Consider the following 22,781-nt stretch of genomic DNA (forward strand, 5'->3'; position numbering starts at 1 on the left):
GGGAGAAAAGAAAGGAAATGAACTAATAAAAGGGTCCATCCAAAGACTGGAGATTGTTGTAACTTCCTAATGAAAACTTCACACAATGTCCACCAGTAACTAGAAACAGGGAGTCCATTTAAACAAAACACAACAGGATTATTCCCCAGTTTTCCTTCCTTAGATCAGAAGCTCAAGCCTCCTCAACATCTGATATAGTTTTTATCTGGAGGTAGTACTTATCTGATTGACAAGAGCTGCTGTATCTGATGAGTATTTTTTTGGTCTAAATCCTTTTATTTTGAATCTCCTTTTCCCTTCCTCTGTCATATACAACTTCCTCCTCACCTGCACATTCTTCCCCACTCTTATTTGTCCTCTTGCCACCTACATATGCTTTTCCCTCTTCCCCAATAACTTCAAAATATTAGATGTTATTAATGATTTGTATCCAATGCAATAATCGTTTCTAGCATCTAAAGCCAGGCATGATACAGATGTGAAGCCAATACACTAGACTGCATACAACTGGACTCAGACCAAGACAGAGAACAGGAATGGCATTAGTGATGCAGACGGTAGATATCCTCCTGTCAACTGATGGAGGGCAGACATGCATCCTTTCTTCTGGAGTTTTGGGTGGCATTTGACACAGCTGATCATGAAATGTAGTTGTCCCACATGACACAGGTGGCAGAAATCCTGGGGAAATGTACTAAAATAGTTCGAGTCCTTCCTTCAAGGACACACCCAAAGCATAGTGATGGAAAACTGCACCTGTACCACCAGACACCCTCCCTTGCCAAGTCTCACAAGGATCTTTTTTTTCCTCCTGTTTTATTCAATATTTACATATAACCACTAGAAGCACTGGCAAGCAGGGTGGATAAAAATCAATGATTTAAAAAAAAAATCAGATTTTTTAAATTTAAAATTGGATTTTTTTTGATAAAATGCTTTTTGAGGAAAAACCTATCTAAAGATAGTTTTAATTAAGATACATTATAGATCAAAGATATCTCATCATGGAATTCTAATTATAAATTCTAATTCTATAGTATGAGACAATATATTCATGTAATGTTTAAGAAAAGTGTTGTAAATGAGTTCCAATAGTTCATGGATTGGGGACCCAAACTTATAGGGTCCCAGGGGCTTCTGCATAGATTATTTATTTTAATCTTTCCATCTATCCAATGGGACTCAATGCTCAGTTTAGAAGATACCATCAGAGATGCTTAGTTTTGCAGTTCTCAAACTTTGCATGTGTTCTCCAGAGAGAACGTGCTTGTTAACAGCAAAAAATGTTTTAAAATAAATAAATACATAGAGGTGAGAAATAACAGACCTCGACCCTATTGTCCCTCTGCAAATTTGTGTACACAGAGTCAATCCCTTACCTCTCTCAAAGTGCAAAGTTTCAAAAAGTTCATTGAATAGAAAATTGTTGGGGGTAGAATAGATCTGGACAAGGAGAAGTCTGAAGATAAATGTGAGAAGGGAGGGACAGGCAGTAGAACAAAAGTGAAACTGTTTGAGCTGCATATTCCAGAAGTCTTGAGGTCTTTCTGAGTGTAGCCTTCATTGATTTGAAATTTACCATGCTATTCTCTCACTAGAAGGGAAAACCTATAATGGCAGCAGGCCGTAAAAGAGACCGAGTTTGGGAATATTTTAATTAAGTTCCTCTAACTGTGGTTAAGGCAGGCATGCAAGCAAAATGCAAACAGTGCAACAAAGAAATGCCAGGCCTGGTTGCCGAATGCAACAACATCATGAGAAGTGTTCCTTCTCAGGAGGAAGCTGCATTGAAGACGATGAACGAAACATGTCTGAACATGCAGGATCTTCAGGTGGGTAAACTTTTTTATTTCATACTTCTTAAGGACTTATTGTCTTCCTTCTGGACTATTATTGAACTGTCATGTTTGAGCAAAAAATATAGTTGTTACTCTATGGTACTATCATTTAGATGCTATTGTGATAAAAAATAAATAGATGAAATAGGCAGATCTTCCTTTTACAATTTCACCTTTAAAGTAGTACTGTCAGTGAATGCAATGAGTAATACTAAATGAGCAGTATGGTAATAATAATTAAATAACTGCATTGACTTATTTTATTTAGGCGAATCCATCCTCAACATACAGAATTCTGAAGACTATCCACCTGAAGATCACCATCATTTTCTATAGTTTCAGAGTTATCTGCCAATGATAGTGTTTCAGTCACATCATGTATGTCACATAGCCACAGTATATCACCTGTAGCAAAAAGAAAAAAAATCTCCATAATCCAGAAAAAAACAGATACATTTGTGATAAGAACAAGCAGATTACAAAAACAGGTAATTGATGAAAAAATTTCCCAGTTTGTTTATGCAACAAACTCTCCTTTCAGTATGATTGAGAACCCACACTTCATTAACATGGTCCAGTCATTAAGATCAGGAGACAGTCCACCCAGCGGAACAGATGTCGCGAGCAAATTGCTGGATAATGTGTGTGAAAGAGAAATTGAGTAGTGTGCAAAAGGTCTAGCGGGTGAAACTGTTAGCTTGCGTGTTGATGGGCGGAGCAATATCCACAATGATCCTGAGTGACAACAGAAGAAGGGAATATCTTCCTTACAAAAACAACTGACACATCAGGAAATGCACACACAGCAGAGCACTTACAAGAAGTAGCAGTAAAGGCTATAACAAACTGTGGAAAAAAATTTAAACGTCTAGTACGCAGCTTGGTCACAGACAATGCTGCAAATGTATCCAAGATGAGAAGAAATTTAGAAGAGAGTCCCAAGCTAATAACATACGATTGCAGAGATCATTTGATGCACCTCCTCGCCAAAGACTTCAGTGTTCCAGAAACAAAGGCTAATGTTGTTGAAATTGCAAAATACTTCTGTAACTACCACTTTGCAGCAGCTGCTCTGAAAAAAAGTGGGAGGAACCAAGTTAATTCTCCCACAAGACATGCGATGGAACTCAGTAGTGGACTGTTTTGAGCACTATATCCAGAACAGGCCTAATCTGATGACAGTTTGTGTACAAAATCGTGAAAAAATAGATGGCACCGTCACAGCCAAAGTTCTCAACATTGGACTTAGGAGAAATGTTGAACACATGCTGAGTACCCTGAAGCCTATTTCTGTAGCCTTGAACAAAATGCAGGGAAATGGCTGTTTTATTGCTTATGCTGTTGAAATTTGGAAGGAACTGAGTGAGATCTTAAAAAGAGAAATATACAATAACAGAGTTAAATTACAAGCATTAAAAAAAACAAATGGGACAAACACTATCCCCAGCTCATTTTCTTGCAAATATTCTCAATACTCAGTACCAGGGTCAAACCTTAACTGCTGAAAAAGAGGAGTTGGCTATGACATGGACATCCAGCAATCATCTCTCCATAATGCCAACTATAATAAACTTCAAAGCTAAGGGTGAACCATTCAAGAAATATATGTTTACTGATGATGTTTTAAAGGAAGTCTCACCAGTCAACTGGTGGAAGTCACTTAAGCACTTGGATTCAGAGACTGTTGAAGTGATAATCTCACTTTTAACAGCAATAGCTTCTTCTGCCGGTGTAGAAAGAATATTTTCTTCCTTTGGACTAATTAATTCCAAATTGAGAAATCATTTGGGACCTGAAAAAGCAGGAAAGCTTGTTTTTCCTGTTCCAGATTATGAACAAACAGGAAAATGAAGGTGAAGATGACTGAGTTAGCTGCAGAAGCCAATATTTTAAGTTTCTCACATTGACCTGGCTGACATAGTCTATTTAATTTTTGTTTTTTAAATATTTCATTTAACTATTTTAGTTAAAAACAATGTTAACAAAAAAAACCTGATTTTAAAAAACTTGAATGTTTAACTAAATTAAAAAATTCATATGCTTGTTTTGTTAAAATATTATACGTTTGCTGTTGAAGAAAAAATTCCAGAATACATAATGTTGTTGTTTTAGTTAAATAAAACAATTTATATGTCTGTCTGGTGATGTTCTCCTCCTAATACAGCATGGCAAGAAAACCCTCCAAATATTAATGATTAACCTGTTGAATTGGAGATATTTATTAAGTCATTGGAAGGTAAATTATCTACTTCAATTACCTTTGGTAAATGAAATAACCAAACAATCAATCATTTTCTGATACAGCTGTAAAACTAATCTGAAAAGTTTTCAAAATAAATCACTTAAAAAATGTATAGTGTGTACCTTATAAAAATGAAACCTACATCTGAGTTGTGTGTTATAACCTTAATACATATTCTTCACAAGAATGCACTTTTATGTAGAAATCCATGATTAAATTGAGTCTTCCTGACTAGTGATTTAAATCAAATCCACCCTGCTGGCAAGACATCATGGGCTCAAAATGCCAACAACATGCAGATGACATACAGCTCTATCCATCCTTCACAATACAGGAAAATGGTTGACTAATATGTATACATATGCAGGCTAGCCAGCATATCAACATATGTATTATCCGTATCATACATATACAGATAAGTATGCATTAAGCACTAATAACATTAAACACAAATACTGCAACAATGATATAGCCTAAACTGACCAATACCATAACTCTGTTCCCAAAACTCCTTGCATTTGCTGAGGTAAGCATTTGACATAAGCAGATAGGAAACTTGTCAAAATCAAGATACATTCACTCTATGTCTTAGTACAAACCAGAGAAATAACTTCACAGACCAATACCTGGAATGCTAGTATCCAAAATTAATATAAGGAAAAAACAGAACAACAAGTTAAGGAACTGGGACAAAGTGATGGATTGGATTTTAGTGACATGTAAATAAAGGTGTAATTTTGAGATCACATCTTCTCATAATACGAATGTAACATCGCTGCACAAGACAGCTTCCCAGACACTGGTATCGTATAGAACCCTTTTCCTGTACTATATTATTGGTTTACAGCAATAAAGGAGACTGATATTGGTTATTTGGCCTCTGGAATAAATTTCATAAGGAACCAAAGTGTAGGCAGTCATCTAAACTATACAATTTAGCAACACATCTCCACCATTGCTATCAAGTTAGGTCAGTATTGGCAGAGATCAGCTCAAGGATGAACAGCTGGTTGAACCTAAACCAAAGCAAGAGGGAGGTTATGCTGACTGACAGAAGAAAACAATTCAAGATTATGTCACAGTGCAGTCTCCTCTGGTTGAAGACACATACCCATAATTGGTCAAGTATGTCCTGAGTTTACAAATGCTCTTGGACTTCTCTGCAACTCTATGCTGTCACACTCCAACATCTGCAAATAACATATTCTACCACTGAAGGCTGGCTAGAAAACTACATCCTATTCTGACAGACTATCACCTGACCTCAGTGACCTGCCCACTGGCCTACAGCAATGGAATCTACCCGGACAAGGACAAAGCTATCAGTTTATGGCAAACTCCAACTTGTACAAAATGTAGCAGTGCACCTCGTTGGCAGGAGGGAGGGTGGAATATTAAGTGGGAAGCTGTCTATGAAATGCTGGATTCCCCCCTACAGTTACGAGGTATGCTAGGAAGCTGTTCAAAGGCAATAAGTAACTTGTATCAGAAAAGGGATGTTATCTAATATAGACTGAGGTTGAGCCTGTGGTTGTTTTTTGCATAACTTGTACATGTTTGCTTTCCCTTCCTATTTCATCTTTGAATCTGTGTTTTTTCTAGTAAATAAACCTTTTGTTTATTTTTACTCCAAGTAAGTCTCTGTTGTGCAACCAGTGTGGAGAGCCAAAGTAAGTTGGTATATAGGGGCTGATTTCACACCTTTGGGGGGTGACAAACCAGGGGGAACAGCCCAAGTGTCTGTTAGTTAAGAACTAAGGGAGGATGGATTTGGGGAGACTCAGGACAGGAAGGTCTGTTGATGTCACCCTGCAAGGAGTAAGTAGGCTAGGGGAAGTTGAGACCTTGTGCTCGTGGGTAGGCGCCTCGTGTCAGAGATCCGAGCCATAGCAGTACAGTGTTATGGCACCTGAAGATTACAGAGCAGATGACAACCTCTTACTGGTCTGTGTGATCCCTAAAACATCAACATAAGGCAGCACATCCATTAAAAAAAAAAAAGATAAAAATCCAAAAGAAATATAAATCCACATGAAAGGAAGAAACACATGTGACAAATCTTAGACACGATGTTTAACGCACATGTCAAGGTTCCTTCCCCACTCTGAACTTTAGGGTACAGATGTGGGGACCTGCATGAACACCTCTAAGCTTAAACTACCAGCATACATCTGGTCTCGCTGCCACCATCCAGATTTCTGAGTTACCTGGAAAACTCTTTCCCCCAAAAACCTTCCCCTCTCTGGGCAGCCTTGAGAGATTCCTCCACCAAGTCCCTGGTGAACACTGATCTAAATCCCTTGGATCTTAAAACAAAGAAAAATCAATCCGGTTCTTAAAAAGAAGGCTTTTAATTAAAGAAAAAAAATCATCTCTGTAAAATCAGGATGGAAAATAACTTTACAGGGTAATCAGATTCATAGAGCCCAGAAAAACCCCCTCTAGCCTTAGGTTCAAAGTTACAGCAAACAGAGGTAAAATCCTCTCAGCAAAAAGGAACATTTACAAGTTGAGAAAACAAAGATAAAACTAACACGCCTTGCCTGGCTGTTACTTACAAGTTTGAAATATGAGAGACTGGTTCAGAAAGATTTGGAGAACCTGGATTGATGTCTGGTCCCTCTTAGTCCCAAGAGCGAACAACCCCCAAAACAAAGAGCACACAAACAAAAGCCTTCCTCCCACCAAGATTTGAAAGTATCTTGTCCCTTTATTGGTCCTTTGGGTCAGGTGTCAGCCAGGTTTCCTGAGCTTCTTAACCCTTTACAGGTAAAAAGATTTAGGTGTCTCTGCCCATGATGATGGGTGCAGTATAAGAACCTGAATAGAATACCAGTGAACAGATAACAGGTGCTAATAGTGCTGCTCATATCTGATGTAACTAGCAGTACGTGTGTCCCAAATGGTATAGTTCAGCATCCTATCCTAGGGGGATAAAGACCAGCTGAGGATAATATGTCTGGGTGCAGTCCTGTATCTGGAAGCAAAATATGTTAAAACAAAAATAAATCTTCCAACTGTTAAGCTTCCTAAACAAAACCAAAGGAAAACTGCACCCATGAGAATAAAGTGACCAAAAGCCTATAAGCAGTTACTGATTAAAAGCAAACATGTTACACTGAATATTTCCACAGCAATGAAAAAAAACCACACAATTACAGTTCTCACAGCAAAGATAACTTGACTGCATTACACACATAGAATATATATGATTATTAGTTAGTGGTATCCAGTATATTGTCCCCCTCCCCCATCTATCAACACATAGTGATACATCAAGGAATAGCTTGAGACACCTACTCTGGGCACACTCAGAGAAGGCAATTCAGGAAGAACATCGTTTGGAAGGCCTCCAGGCTTCTACGAGATGTCGTGAGACCACCACCTGGGTCCTCTGCAGCCCCCAGATGCCCAGGAAAAAAGTATTCTTACAATTCCCCAGAACCTATTACAGGACTAAACTGGAGAATCGGTACCTGCTGAAGGAAAATAGTCCCCCACTTTGCTTTCCTGACAAGCAGCTGAAGAACTCACTTCCCAACCTCAGTACAAGGAAGAAACAGCTAGCCAGCTTTATAGACAAATACTAGTTGACTGGCTCCCTCAATTAACTGTACCTAATTTAGCAAAAACCTTGGAATGTCCCAAATCCTTTGGCTTAATGGTGTTGTATGGTAGAATAGCAGCAAAGAAGCGAACAGTGTTGCAAATATCAGATCTTTAATATACTACTTACATGTTAAGAAACTGCACACAGCTCTGAAGCTACGGAACAGATCGTTAACCCCAGGACTGCCAGCCCAGATGCCCTGCCAGATCAGGCCCCACTGCCCAGCCCTGGGCCTCACCGACCAGCGGGATAGGCCATCGTGGCTTAATCGGTTAACCGTTTAAACATTTTAAATGGTATTTACATCCCTAGAAGCCAGAGGTATCTGCTACTCGACACTGCATGCCCAGCTTCTGTTTTTGACCCTCCTCCTCAGGAACTTATTACAGTGTTGCTGCTGCTACTCATAGCTTTGTCTGTCAGAGCAGAGTTGAAACTAGCAAGATTCTTGTCAGTTTCACTGCTCCCCACAGGATTCTGCATCCCCACAGTGAAAACTGACAAGACTCTGCTGGAATATTCTTGCGCTCTCTCTCATCGTTTTGTCAAACTACTGCAGAATAAAAATTGGCCAGTGTCTTCAGCCTTCACAAGACTGCACTATGGTGATCTGATTTATATTTGGCTCAAGTCTGGAAGGTTATCTTCACAACCATAAGGGCTGAAGAATCCCTTTCTTTTAAATTTGAAGTTTAGATTCTGCAGAGGTTAATAGGGGTATTCCCCTGAGAAAGCTTCCTATGCTCTACGAGCAAATGGATTTTGCAATCCCTTCAGATATATACTAGTTAAAAACGATAAAAAAAACCTTTTTTCCCCTTCATTTTTTTTTTACTGTTTTATTCACTAAGTGACGACACAATTTTCCTCTTAGTTTTTTCCCCTAAAGTCACTATTTTATTTGCATATAAATACAATTTTTATTCAATTTATTTTGGCTGGAAGTCATGACTACCTGCTTCGAACACTAGTTTTGAAACATCTATAAACTACAGAACTACAATCCTGAATCTGGACAGAACTGATTCAGCCCTTATCTTTCTGAGATGGAGTTCTGTACATTTCACTGTCTATTAGCTCAAACCTTAAAAATAGGGGTCCTACCACATCTCCCCACAGCCATTAAAATCTTATAGCACTTTTTATAAGCATAGGATAATCCCTCAGTATTCTTGGCCAACAGGATTCCCTCTTCACCCTAATGAACATTTCACTGGCTGTTAGCTAGTTTTCCAATGGTGGATGAAGGGACAAGAGAGACAGCCTGACATATCTAGGACCTGATGCTTCAAAGTGCTTAGCTCACTGACTCCCATAAAAGTAGGAGGCACTCAGCACATCACAAAGGGTGATCAGCACCTCAGGATCAGGCTCAGAGTTTGTAAAGGGCTTCAAGATTCATATAGGATGAAAGTGATATATTTTCCCAGCTTTACTTTTGCACACATAAGTATTAATGAGTATTAATGTTAACTGCAACACATGCATAGATGAAAATATTCCCCTAAATCAGAATTCTTTATAATGCATCTTAAATATACAAAGCAGCACAAAGCATACAAAAAAACCCCACTAAGCTCTTACAACAAACACTAAGTAGTCTGATAAGGGGTCTCATACAACTTCTGCAAAAAGGATGAAAAGTATTTCTATTCTAATCTATTCTCTTTAGCCCTGATTCCACAATTAGACCAGTGCAGGCGGACTTTGATGACTGGACAGTGCCACAGTAAGGCCATGCATGGGTTCAAGGGTCCATCTGTGTGAATAAGATTGCAGAATCAGGGCCTAAGTGCTCATGCAATTCCCCTACAAGATCTCTGTAGTTAATTTCTTCGTTAATTGGCAATTGAGTAGAATTTTTGCACACCATGATCATCATCCAGTAAAGTATATACTGTTTAGTGTCACACTAAGGCTAAACTTTCTTTTTATTAAATGAACAATGCAATGGTTTGGTTTTGGTAAGACTCATTTATGGAAAGGAAATTATTTAATGGAAAGTGAGGGGCTAACAATTGTGAGGATCTGTCAAAGGATTTACGATACAACTTTGTCTTCAATGCAGATAAAGTGTTAGTATGGGTTTGCAGAGTTGGACCCTAACAATATCACTCATATTGGCTTCAACTGGATTAGCCATTTGAGTAAGGGTCTGAGAGGGTACTGGGGCCTTTGGTGCTACTGTGAACCAAGGTAGCGGAAAGCAAAACCTCTTTCAAGGGTTTTTTTTTGGGAGGGGTTTGGTTTTTTTTACTCACTGACTGATTGATTCAACTCCGCTCTTATTTCCACCACGGTCTGCATCTTCATCAGTATCAGAGTCAGCACCAGTCTCACCTTGATGTATAAAATTTCAGCATATGAGATTATAGCCAAATGTTGCTTCCTACCTGCTTGGAGTTATCTGCAAAACTTAATTTTACCCAAAGTCAACAGTGTAGTTTTTCCAGTTGAAGGTGTTCTAAAATTACATTTACCCAAAAGAAAAAGCAATTTCTGAAACTGCTGCTGCCCTCAGGCTGAGACTAGTTTGAACTATCCTTTGATTATCCATTAACGTATATGAAAATCCAGCTGGTTAAGGGCAATTCCAGCTTTGTTACTGTACTAAGTCTAAAGGGCAATGAAAGGCAAAGAATCAATTCGAGGTTCTCTGCATCACATAAGCCCCACAATGAGCTACACAAGAGGGGTTATAGGTAGAACACCCACTCAGAGGACCTCTGCATCTCCTGCAATCAAAGGGGAGTTCAACATTGGCACAGAAAAGTTAGCAATAAACAAGCCAATATTGAAGGGAATTTGACAGACAGACCAGAGAAGGTACCACTGGGTCTGAGCTAAGTATTATCTGTGAATATATGGATCTACTAGCTGAGAGTCCCCTAGTAGGGAGTGCAAAAGAGGCTGCAGACACTATTTCAGCTCATGGGTTTGAATGCAGCCACAGAGCAGCTACACATCAACCTTGGGGCCTGTCATGCAGCATACCCATATGAAACTCAATTACAACACACTAAACTGTTGCTTGCACCAAGTGCTTGTACAAGAAAATATGACACCGCATTACTTCCCAGCCCAGGCTACATACGAGTGTCACAGCAGGTGACAGAATAGCCTACATGGGACTGCTACATACCTTCATGCATTGGGTGGGGGATTAAGTAGAACTATGACTCTATCCCAATGCATCAATCAGCACAGCTTAGCTCGTACAACAGCGTATGTAATCTGCTACTCATACATGACAACAGCAAATTATTTCCCTCTGTAGCACATGGGGATCCAAGGAAAGAAGTGTGGCTATTAATAGTCAATTCCCTTTCTGGTCTGTTCCTGGGACAGCAACATACTGCCCTTTGCTATGGGCTGAGAGAAGGTTCTCATTCTAACCCTATGACTTTATACAACATCCATGAATTTTGCTTTAGTAGAACAACAGTCTAGAGTTGGTCAGAAAAAGGGATGTTTTCCTGCAGAAAATTTAGATTAAAATTTAAAAAAAAATCCATTTTTCTTTTAAAAATTTCCATGGAAAAATTATACTTTTTTAAAAAGTCTGATAACTGAAAACTTTAGGGTGAAAAATTTCTATTGAGAAAAATCAAAATTAAATATTTTGTGTTGGATCAGTTCAACTTTAAACTATGTACATACAGGAAAATTGCAGGGGCTCAGGAGGTGGCACTTTAATGTCAAATCAACACAAAAGAAAAACATGTCAATCTGAAAGTGTCAAAACATTATACTTTTAGGACTTTTTTTTTGTGACAAAAAGCAGTTTTCCACAGAAAGACACTTTGCATGAAAAACGTTTTTTTGTCAAAAACCCTATTTTCCATCAAAAAATTGTTTAAACAAAGTTTTTGAGCAACCCTAAATATATCACAGCAGATGACATTGGATAACCACATTTTTCTATCAACAGGTATTAACTTAAGAGCCATTGTCTTATTACATATATTTTGGTTTAAGTATGTAGAAAAATATATTTAGCCAGATAATTTTAACTTTTTAAAGTACTAGAAGTTTATTCCTTTCAAGTTATTTATTTTAAGAAATTTCTGAGGATGCAGTGGTTTGATATACAGAAAAGACCTATCATTAAGGTAGATTCCTTTAACTGGGCACTGTTGTACCATTAAAGATCAAAATCGGTAGAATTTACCATAGGAGAAAATAGTTCTTACCTTCAAGAATCTTCAGGAGTTTTTTCTCAGATAGAAGTTCTAACTGATCCAGGCAAAGCCTTTTGATTTCCTCCATGGAACAATTCTAAGAAGACCGAGGCAATAAATTAAAACAAAAAATCCACATTCATAATCCACATATCTGAGAAGCATATATGCAAACCACAATCAACCCTCCACTCCTATCAAAAATTAAATAACTGTTGTCTTTAGAGTGAAAGAATCTGAAATCATTGAGAGATGCAGATGAATCAAATCTGAAAAAAAAACCCAATACTTTCTCTCTTTGTCCCACCTCAAAGGACTTTTGAATTCTTGCTGAGACCGGATGATCTTCTCTATCCTCTCTGGTACAGACAACCACCTTTGGAAGATGAACTGCAAATATAACATGAATGTTCCAACCATTTCAGCTCTACCTGCTGCATGTTCTCATTAACCAAACTAGCAGGGATTATGTACATCACTCAAAGTTTCAGTTCCTCTCGTACAGTTCATGCAACATCCAGCTCAGACAGCAGCTCCTTTTTTGTTGTGATGCACCTTCCTGAGATGTCACAGCCATCAGATAACTACAAAGGAGCAATATGACAGCTTGGGGTGTGTGTGTTCAAAGTTAAGTATTTAATAACAATAAAAAAATAAAAACTGACAAAATATAAAGATACAATTTCTGAAAAACTACACAATATTAAGTGTCTGTTATCTAATTCTCCTGTAGATTCTATGGTGGCTGTGACATCTGAACAAAGTGCAAGCTACTGAGTCATTATGGAGGAGAAGTTGGTAATATGAGCCTTGAGCATAAACGATGCTTACTCCACAGGATGCTTACTCCACAGGCTCTGTCCCTAACTAGTAGCTGCAGTGCCAATAGAGCTGCATCTTCTAGCTCAGGCAGTAAAGTCTTATGCTCAGAGGTCCTGGGTTCAATTCCTGTTGCCAGTGACCCAGGGGCATCAAGTTATGTAAGAAAGATAGGATGACAAAGATCTGAAAAGTGAGTTAAAAAGAAGAGGATATAGGTAAAATGTACTTAACACTCTTCATGGGTAGTTAAATGAAGCATTTAGTCCATATTACTGAAGTGCATGGAATTTCTAGCTCTTTTGTGTTTCTGAATGCTAGCTACCATATTTCCTGATAAGGATAAAAGTCCCTTTAGAATAATCTTTATTATTTTCAATCACAGATTATTAGAACTGCAGGCACAGCACAGGCTTACACACAGTTTTGTTACAGTACTTCAGTCCCTGTGGCAACAAACAGCCCTGCAAGGATGACATGAGGTTTGTGTTTTTGTGTCTGCTTATCCTTTTGTTTTAAACTTATTACCTTAATCTTGCTCAATACTTCAGACTGGAAAGCTGTTACTTTAACCTTTTTAGGTCACATTAGAAGATGCACACTACCAGAATAATAATGTTGTTTTTTAAAGGAAACGTACTATCAAACCCTTGACTAATCTAACCCTACATGACAACCTTAGAATTGAAATGTCTGTTTTCTTCAGCAGAGGCTGCTAGTCTTATCAAATTGTATGTTTTTATTTTCTTTAGTTTAAACAGGAATAACATTCCTCCAGGGTGAACATTCCAAATTCATTTTCACTTGTGACCTATAGGACTGGAGCTCAAGCAGATGACAAACCAGGCACTCATTCTTACAGAATGTTCTAATAATAAATTAGAGTCAGGTCTTACTGTAACAGCTGTGATATGACAAAATTATGCTCTATTACTGTTTGTTTTCCTTCCATACCATAGAAGAGCTTAATATCATATTACAGAGATGAGGAAAACATTTAAATAGTTTTAGAAATATAAAAATCAAGTCTCATTATCAGTCAGCTCAATTTTAAGAAGTCTATACACAAAGCAGCTCTTCAATCCAACTATGAAATGCTGTCATTTCTATATATCACAGTGATGAGCATGGTATCAATACTTAAAAAATTTGAAGTACAGCAATGTCTTAACAATGCATAGAAATACTATGCAACAGTTTAAGACATGAAGTGAATACCACATCAAATTGGAATTCTAGGAGGAATTTAGCAGAACAGAATAAAATCAGTGCATTTGACTAATTTAATTTATTGGGGTTAACATGCCTATCCCTCTTAAAAATATTGCATAGGATCTTTAAATGACAAGTTTCATGTCTAAACTTTGTGAAGACTCTGCATAAGAGTGAAAAAAAATAAAAACAGAGGACTGCACCCTAGTGGAAAATTATTAAATTTAAAATTTCATATAACTGTTGCACAAAAGGTATGTACGTTGCTGTAATATACATGTTGGAAATCCATTGGACTGACCTCAGGCAAACAGAGCTGTTCAGCCCTGCATGTACTGAAGAGTTAAGTATATTTCAATACCTTCAAAACATCAGGCAGCATTTTCTGCAGTTTCTTCTCCCCTATGACACAGAAGCACTGATGAAGCATTTCTTTTTTGTCTGCAATGTAGAAACTAACTGGTTTTAGTGACACACTGAGGTCTAGTCCACCTTCTTCTAGGTCGCTGTGCTCTTCAGCTAACTCCTCTTTTTCTGCAGATGGCACAGTACATTTTATTTCCTAAAATTAAAAGATATTAAAATGCTTTGAAAAATAAAATTAATGGAAATTATCTCTTTAATAAGTCAAGAAAGGAGGAAAGATTTTACAACAGTGTCTGCCTCAACAATACAGTTCTTACTATAAAATGTTTAAAAGAATGTTACAAATGAACATCTTGTATTTCTGGAATGTTACGAACCTTTAAGTGCTTTATATAAGATTGTGAAAGTTACATGAATGCTCTTCAAATGTGTAGGCCAAACATTAATATCCCTCTAAAAGAGATGGCTATTTTGGCTCATCCTAGCAGTCTGAAAGGCCATAAAGCAAAGAGCTACTTTGCCACATAATCTGAATAATATATTTGGAAAAAAACAATAAAACTTTGCCCACATGGCTATAACTGGACTGCTTTATTCCCTGAAATTAATGGAAAACAAAGGGAGAGATGTTTGGCAGCACAAAAAACAAGTCTGATGTAAAGTATCAGAGGGGTAGCTGTGTTAGTCTGGACTCTTTGCTGCTTCTACAAGTCTGATGTAGTTAATCACAATTAGGGTATGGCTACACTTGCAGCCGTACAGCGCTGCCGCGGGAGCGCTTTGAAGTGTGAGTGTGGTCGCGGCGCCAGCGCTGGGAGAGAGCTCTCCCAGCGCTGCACGTACTCCACCTCCCCGTGGGGATTAGCTCCCAGCGCTGGGGCAGTGTTTACACTGGCACTTTACAGCACTGTAACTTGTAACAAGTGTTTTTTCACACCCGAGTGAGAAAGTTGCAGCGCTGTAAAGCGCCAGTGTAGCCAAGGCCTTAGCCTTTGTAAGACTACTGCTAATGACAAATGTATTGCTGAAACACACAACAGCTTGTGCATAGGATTTTGAGGGCCACGGTTTTTTTTGTTTTTTTTTTGTTAAAGAAAGGGTGGAGTAAATGTTATGACAAGAACATGTATTGGGCAGGGGGATGGGGTACAGGAAAGGCTTAGAGATTCCCCCAGAAATTTCTTTTCATGTAGCCCTCCTTACCATCAAACATTAAAAATCAGCTAGTAAGCATGAAACTGCTTTCCTAGAATGCAAATCTGTAGATACTAATACACACATTTTGGTCACCTCTAAAAGTTGTCCCCCACCAATTTCCCATGGGGAAAAGTTATGCAGCTCACCAATACTCAGATTAGCACCACAGGGTTTCTGCATTTTATCCCTTCAGCAGGTTTCTATCTGTTTGCCTTTTCTCTATTCTACATTTGTCTCGGTTCCCTTCTATTTTCGTGTTGTGTGTAAAACGCTTCTGAGCTTGAGGCAGGAGTTATTTTTCCTGACTCGAAGGAGTCAGGCTCTTTTTGAATCCAGCACTTCACAGTGGCTTTCATAAGGAACTGTCTGCAGGGGCACTAAAGGGAACGGACTCACGTAGCTGTCACAGATCCAGCACTGGCAAGGTAGGGCCACCCCACAGGGAGTGGGAGCAATGCTACCCTGGCGCTATGGGGCTGACCTGGGCAGTGCAGAGGAAAGCGGGAGCAGATCCATTGGGGGGAGGGAGAATCCAAGCCCAGCTCTCGCTCAGTTGCTTTCCTGAGACGTGGGTCGGGCTTTAGCAGAGGCCCGTCGGGGAGCCGTTTCCATGCCGCGCGGGTTGGGCTGGAGGACGGGGGGCGGGCGCCTTCCTTGGCGATGTCCCGCCGGGTGGGCGCTCGGCTCTAGCCCATGCAGGAGTGAGGCGGGGCAGCCCCGCCGCCCGTGTCACGCAGGGGGTCAGGCTAGTCGATCCCACCGGGTCCTTCTGGCCTCGGGCTCCGTGAAGCGGACCGGGCACCCGCCCAGCCGGCCCCGGCCCCGCACCACCGGCCCCGCCTCTCCCCTCGGGAGCACCGCCGCTTCCGCTCGCCCGGCCCGGCCCCAGCCCCGGGCCACGCTGCGGGACGTTACCTCCAAGAGGCTGTAGCTGGACTCGGTACTTCGCCGCTTCCCTTCGGTGCTGCCCGCGCCCGAGCCCCCGTCTAGGCCGCTGGAACGGGAGCGGCGCCGCTTCTTCTCCTTGGCGGATTTGCGGCCCGGCATCGGCCCGGCCTCACGGCGGTTGGCGCCGCGCCCCGTCCCGTCCCGTCCCCCACCAACGGTCACATCCCACCCCCTGCGAGGCGCCGACAGAACATTCTTCACAACGCGCGCGCCGCCGCCGCCGCCCACCCGCAGCCGTCGCGGGTTGATTCCATCACCACGACAACGGGCTCCTGGCGGCTCTGTGGTGACGTCAGAGCCGGGGCATGTGAACTTCCGGCGCTTAGGGGTGGTGAGGTTTCCGCTACAAGTACTTCCGGTGGGTGGGGCTGCCGGGTGCGCCTCCCGCGAGGAGCCCTGGTCAAGGCTGCCCAGCATTTCCCCCGGGACCTGCTGCAGGATTCCCGCGAGCCGCCCGCTCCCTGGCACAGGGCAGAGCCTGACCAGCGGCTGCTCTGGGGCGTAGCAGGTTAGGCAGAATCCTATTGTAGCAGGGTTGGCAGGGACCTCAGGAGGGCATCTAGTCCAACCCCCTGCTCAAAGCAGGACCAATCCCCAGATAGCTTTTTACCCCAGTTCCCTAAATGCCCCCCTCCCCCCCACCCCCCGGTTTGAACTCACACCACTAGGTTTAGCAGGCTAGTGCTGAAATGTGAAGTGGGGCTATCGAGCACCAAAGAGAAGCCCTCCCATGCCAAAGGTCGGTGTGGAAGCCAGCATCCGCTGAAGGAGAGTGGCGGGAAGCTAGGGGAGTTGTTAGTAGCAGGAGGGATGGCATAGGGGAAGTATTCTGGGATTTGAGTATTTGTCAGAGCAGTATGGTGCATGCTCACATAGCCTTCTGGCTGTCCAACTGCTAGACCTGCTTGTTTCCCAGCAGCATTTTCCTTCTTACTTTAATAAGGACGTTAGGTCCCGCTGCCTCAGTGAGCATCTTTCCACCTTCTTTTAGTGAAGATGCAGTTGACTTTGTAGCCTGACAAATAGCAGATTAAGTCAAATTCTGTGCAACTGTACTGTTTGGTGCTTCTTTATTGTGCTCCAGAGATACCAGAGACCTGAGTTGCCATAAGGTCAAGGGAACCACTGCAAAGGGCAGAGATGGATGGATGGGAAAATGTTCTTTAATCAATTATATGGAAACTGGAACAATTTCAGAATCATCATCTAGGGTGCCTGATAAGGTTCTGACTTTCCCGGTAAAGCAGCATGTTGAGGCAGCCTGCATGGGTAATGTTAGGTGAAGGAGAGAAACTCCACAGATCAACAACAATCAGATATCTGATAATTGAATGTACTATTTGCATATTTAAAACTTCTCTCTTTCTGTGGAGCATTCTTCAAAAAAAAAATCTCAGGTGGAATAAGCACTTTACCTGGATGTTTTTATAAGAAAACAGTTAATATTGACATGTAAATGATTGTGATTAATGTAGGATAAATATGAAATTAACATTAAATTTAGCTTAAGTTTGGTAAAGGAAATGTTTGTTGTAAAGAAAGGCCCTGACTAGTAAGAAGAAGGATGACCTTGAAAATAATGAGTAAAGCCGGAAGGAATTAAGTAGACAGGAAGTTCAAAGAATAACTAATGAGATAAGGGGAAGTTTCTAAAAAGCCCTCTGACCGCTAAGGGTGGCTGCATATGGTTTTAAATAAGACAAAAGGAGTATGTCTTAAAAGGAGCCAGTATAAACCTTCCCACTCCAAATACTAGTGTTGTCTTAAAAATAAAGTCTATGTGAACCAAGGTACAATGGAAAAATTGTTGGTCAGCAAGAAGGAGGGGAGGAAAGGCCTGGGAAGAAAGAAGGTTGTAAATCTTATCTACCTTAAAAGTGGAACTAAAGGTGACCTGTCTCAAATTGGTTTTTAGCTGAAGTCAGGAATTGGCAGTGATGTTTGTTAAAGGGTATACAAAATTCAGAAGCAGAGGGGTCTTTGTCAGACCCTATATTACTGTGAGCACCCAGAATGAGATGGTTTTCCCTAGGTCTGGCCGATTTGTAAGTGTCTTGATCACATGCTTATGAATACTTTGTTGTTGGGTGTAGTGACTCTTATTTTTAGGCTGTTAGGCAATTGTATAATTGAGCGATTGTATAAAATACCACTTGGCCTTGGGCTTAATAAAGGAAGTTATGGTTAAAATAGTGGTTGGTGGTCTATATTTCTCATATTAATAAGTCCAACAATTAGGCTTTAGAGTTAACAATCAAAATAAATACAGCAGTTGACACAATGTGCTATTATTTCAATGTCTGGGTCCAGATAACATTGCACTGGTACACATTTACAAGCTTATCTTTGCAACCAGAAAAGTTAGAAACACTCCCTCTCTCCCCAGGAAAGTATAAATTCTATAGAATGCAAATATCAAAAATGCACAGATTCTAAATTCTACATAACAGTGGCCATGCTGGGTCAGACCAATGGTCCATCTAATACAGCATCCTGTCTGACAGTGGCCAATGCCAGATGTATCAAAGGGAATGAACAGAACAGGGCATCTATCAAGAGATCCAGCCCATCATCCAATCTCAACTGGCAGTCAGAGGCTTAGGGACACCCAGAGCATGTTGTTGCTTGCATCCCTGACCATCATGGCTAATAACTAGGGCCCTACCAAATTCATGGTCCATTTTGGTCAATTTCACAGTTACAGCTTTTTAAAAATAATAAATTTAATGATTTTACTTATTTAAATCTGAAATTTCAGTGTTGTAATTGTATGGGTTCTGACCCAAAAAGGAGTTGGGGGGGGTCACAAGGTGGTTGTGGCGGGGGGGGCATGGTTGCAGTACTGCTACCCTTACTTCTGCTGGCAGCGGCGCTGCCTTCAGAGCTGGGCAGCTGGAGAGTGGTGGCTGCTGGCCAGGAACCCAGCTCTGAAGGCAGAGCCTCCACCAGCAGCGGCGCAGAAGTATGGCATGGTATGGTAATTGCCACCCTTACTTACTTCTGCACTGCTGCCTGCAGAGCTGGGCCCTCAGTCAGCAGCCACCACTCTCTGGCCGCCTAGCTCTGAAGGCAGCAGCACGGAAGTAAGAGTGACATGGAATGGTATTGCCACTGTTATTTCTGCACTGCTGCTGGCAGGATGCTGCCTTCAGAGCTGGGCACACGAACAACAGCCGCTGCTCTCTGACTACGCAACAGAGAAGTAAGGGTGGCAATACTGTGATCACCTTAACAACCTTGTGACCCCCTGTCATGAATAGTTAGTAAAGGGTTAAAACATAGTACCTGGTGGACACCTGACCTGAGGACCAATCAGGGAAGAGAATTTGAAACTCCTAGGAGGGAACTTTTCCCTCTGTTTGGGGGGGGTCTTTGTCTTTAGCCGTCTGGAGTTACAAGGGTCCAGATGTTTTAATCAAGTCTACAAGTTTCCACCTTTCTGAACTAATTTCTTCTAGTCAAGATAGTGAGTATTAGAAAGATACGTTGTGTCCTCACCTAATAATCCTATGCTTGCAATTCTGTGTGTTTGTTATTGATTATTCTTATTCTGCTGTTTTGTGTACTGAGAAAGAGAGAGGATTCTCTCCAAAACTTAGCAAGGTTATACCCTATGAGTGTCCAGCTTGGGCTCATAGAGATTCTGTATTTTCTTGTTTTCCTTTTAATAAATTCTTTCTATAAAGACTTGATTAAATCCCTTCTACTGTGGATAGGGGGAGGGGCGAAGACACTCTCTCGGTGGTGAGACAGGCTTATCTCCGGGCAGAGAAGGGAGGGGGGAGATAGTTCCTCCTGGGTTTGATTCAAACAGTTGAATCAGGTATCTCTTTCCAGTGGCTAGGAGAGAGAGAGAGGGGGGGAGGTTTCCCTCCGATGAGTGGATCTGTATTTCCCCAGGGAACGTCTCTGGAAAGGGGAGTGGGAGGGGGAATATAGGGGTGTCTCGGCCCACGTAATCGACCGAGTGGTGGCAGCCTGAAGGAGACCTACCCTAGGATTTTGGGGTGGGGGGAAGACATGCGGGTCCTCACTTTGAAACCGCCCAGTTTCAAGTGAGGGTAGACTCCTGACATGGTGGCAGCGGAGTTTCGATCCCATTGTTAGAAGGAATTTTTTTCAGCTGGGCTACGCTGAAGGGAGCATTCTCTTTTTCTTACTTGTCGCTTGGACAGGCAGCTTGAGAAAAAGGTGGTTTTGAAGCAGTTTCAGGGTTAGAAGATTTTCAGTTTCTTCCAGGGCTTTCTGTTACAAAGCCCCCTGTGGAGCGGTGTTTTCGTCCATTGTGAGACGAGATATCACTCAGGATTCCTAAGGTGGGGGGAAGTGCTCGACAAAGTACATTCCCATCCAACAGGAAAAACAGGTTTGGGGGGGGGAAGAGACAAACCCTCCAGCCAGGTTTCTGTTTTTTTTTTTTTTTTTTTTTCTCTCCCTGTGTCTTTTGAAAGGATCAGAAGACAGGAGAACACCAATCCCTGAGGAATAGACCAGATTTTTCTCAGGGGTATTGTTAGCAGCAGCCTTTCAGCTGGGCTGCTGAGTACAGCAACTCAGAGCAGAGGGAGACAGAGGAATTTTTTTTTACTCTTTCCCTCTTTCTCAGTACAAAACAGTCACATTACACAAACCACAGTTTGCTATACAGAGGATTGCTTTATCTTTCTGTACTCAAGTTATCATAGCCAGGGTTAGGGACTGTCAAACACCACAAACAGTTCACGGACTGCAGAGGGGTGTGGCCAGCGCCAGGACACAGACACAATGAGTGCCAAGGCCGCATCTAAACTGGAAACAAGACACAAAGAACTGCAATTACAAGACATGGAATTACAATTAAAACTCAAGGAGATTGAAATGAAAGAAAAAGCCAAAGAGGCTGATCACAAGAGAGAAATGGAGATAATACAAGCCAAAGAGGCTGAGCACAAGAGAGAAATGGAGAAAATACAAGCCAAAGAGGCTGAGCACAAAAGACAACTGGAGTTGAAAGACAAAGAACTGGAAATCCAGAGACAGGCTCTGGAATTAGAAAAAACTAAACAGCAAACTCCACCCAATCCAACCCCTCTTCAACCTAATGATCAACCTTCTCGGAGAAAATTTCCCGCCTACAGGGCAGGTGAAGATGTTGAGGCCTTCTTAGAAAACTTTGAAAGGGCCTGTCTGGGATACCGTCTTCCTGAAGCAGAATACATGGTAGAGCTGAGGCCACAGCTCTGCGGACAATTAGCCCTGGTGGCAGCTGAAATGCCTAAGGGCCAAATGAACGACTTTCAACTATTTCTAACCAAGGCCAAACTCAGAATGGGCATCACCCCTGATCACGCCCGTCAGCGTTTCAGAAACCAGAAATGGACACCAGAGGAGTCATTTCCAAAACACGCCTCCTACATTGAAAAGCATTTTTCTTCCTGGTTAGCAGGAGCCAATGTTCAAACCATGGACGAGCTAACCCTCCTGATGATGATGGAGCAGTTCTTGGATGGTGTTCCGGAGAACATTAGACGCTACATCCAAGATGGTAAACCAAAAACTCTCACTGAGGCAGGAGAGATTGGAGCCAGATGGATGGCATCAGTAGACAACACGAAAGCTACTGCCAAGGGGAGCGAATCCAACAGGGTACACACCGACACTAAACCCTACCGTCGCGGACCAATCAAACCCACACCTACAACCCACGGACAGTCACACTCTACCTCTTCTTCTACCTCACCAGTCTCCAGTAGACCAACACAAACCGGTGACCCATCAACTGGGCGATGTTTTCAATGCAATGAATTGGGGCATATCAAAGCCAAATGCCCAAAGAACCTAAACCGAGTGCAACTCCTTGCACCTTCACACCAAGGAAAGCCGGACATAGATGTATCTCAAATACCCTTAGAACATAGGGAAACTTTGAGAGTGGACGAAAAGGAGATCATCGCATGGAGAGACACTGCAGCACATGTGTCAGCTATCCACCGAACCTTCGTGGACCCCAAATTCATCAACCAGAAAACCAAAGTGACAATTCGACCCTTCATGTCAAAACCTGTAACATTACCTACTGTACGTTTACCTGTCCAGTACAAGGGCTGGTCAGGGAAGTGGACTTTTGCTGTCTATGACAACCATCCGATTCCCATGCTACTGGGGAACGACTTGGCCCGACACATTGAACAGCAAAAAACAGAGGGAGTGGTTACACGCAGCCAAGCCAGACGAGCTGCCGGACCCATCCCTGTTCCTGAGCCATCCACCGAGACCCCGTCTGTATTACCAGAGACCCAGACAGAGGTGGTGGAACCGGATCCCAGGCCAACACCTACAGCAGCCATAGTACATCCAGTCCCAGAACCGGAACTGGAAGAGCAACCAGC

General features: G+C 41.6%; 1 protein-coding gene across 1 annotated transcript in view; it reads right to left on the reverse strand.

The window, feature by feature from the left end:
* The window catches only part of CAAP1 (caspase activity and apoptosis inhibitor 1), a 30,307-nt gene extending 13,732 nt beyond the window's left edge, over positions 1-16,575 (reverse strand). The window contains exons 1-4 of the mRNA XM_045021761.1: positions 16,381-16,575; positions 14,264-14,464; positions 11,884-11,968; positions 9,952-10,030 (exon numbers count right to left, since the gene is read on the reverse strand). Coding sequence (XP_044877696.1) covers positions 9,952-10,030; positions 11,884-11,968; positions 14,264-14,464; positions 16,381-16,512 — 497 coding nt within the window. The 5' untranslated portion in view covers positions 16,513-16,575. The remainder of the gene's footprint in view (positions 1-9,951; positions 10,031-11,883; positions 11,969-14,263; positions 14,465-16,380) is intronic.
* Between the last annotated feature and the right edge of the window lie 6,206 nt (positions 16,576-22,781).

The sequence above is a fragment of the Mauremys mutica genome, chromosome 6, assembly GCF_020497125.1.
Source record: "Mauremys mutica isolate MM-2020 ecotype Southern chromosome 6, ASM2049712v1, whole genome shotgun sequence".
In the NCBI taxonomy this organism is placed as follows: Eukaryota; Metazoa; Chordata; order Testudines; family Geoemydidae; genus Mauremys; species Mauremys mutica.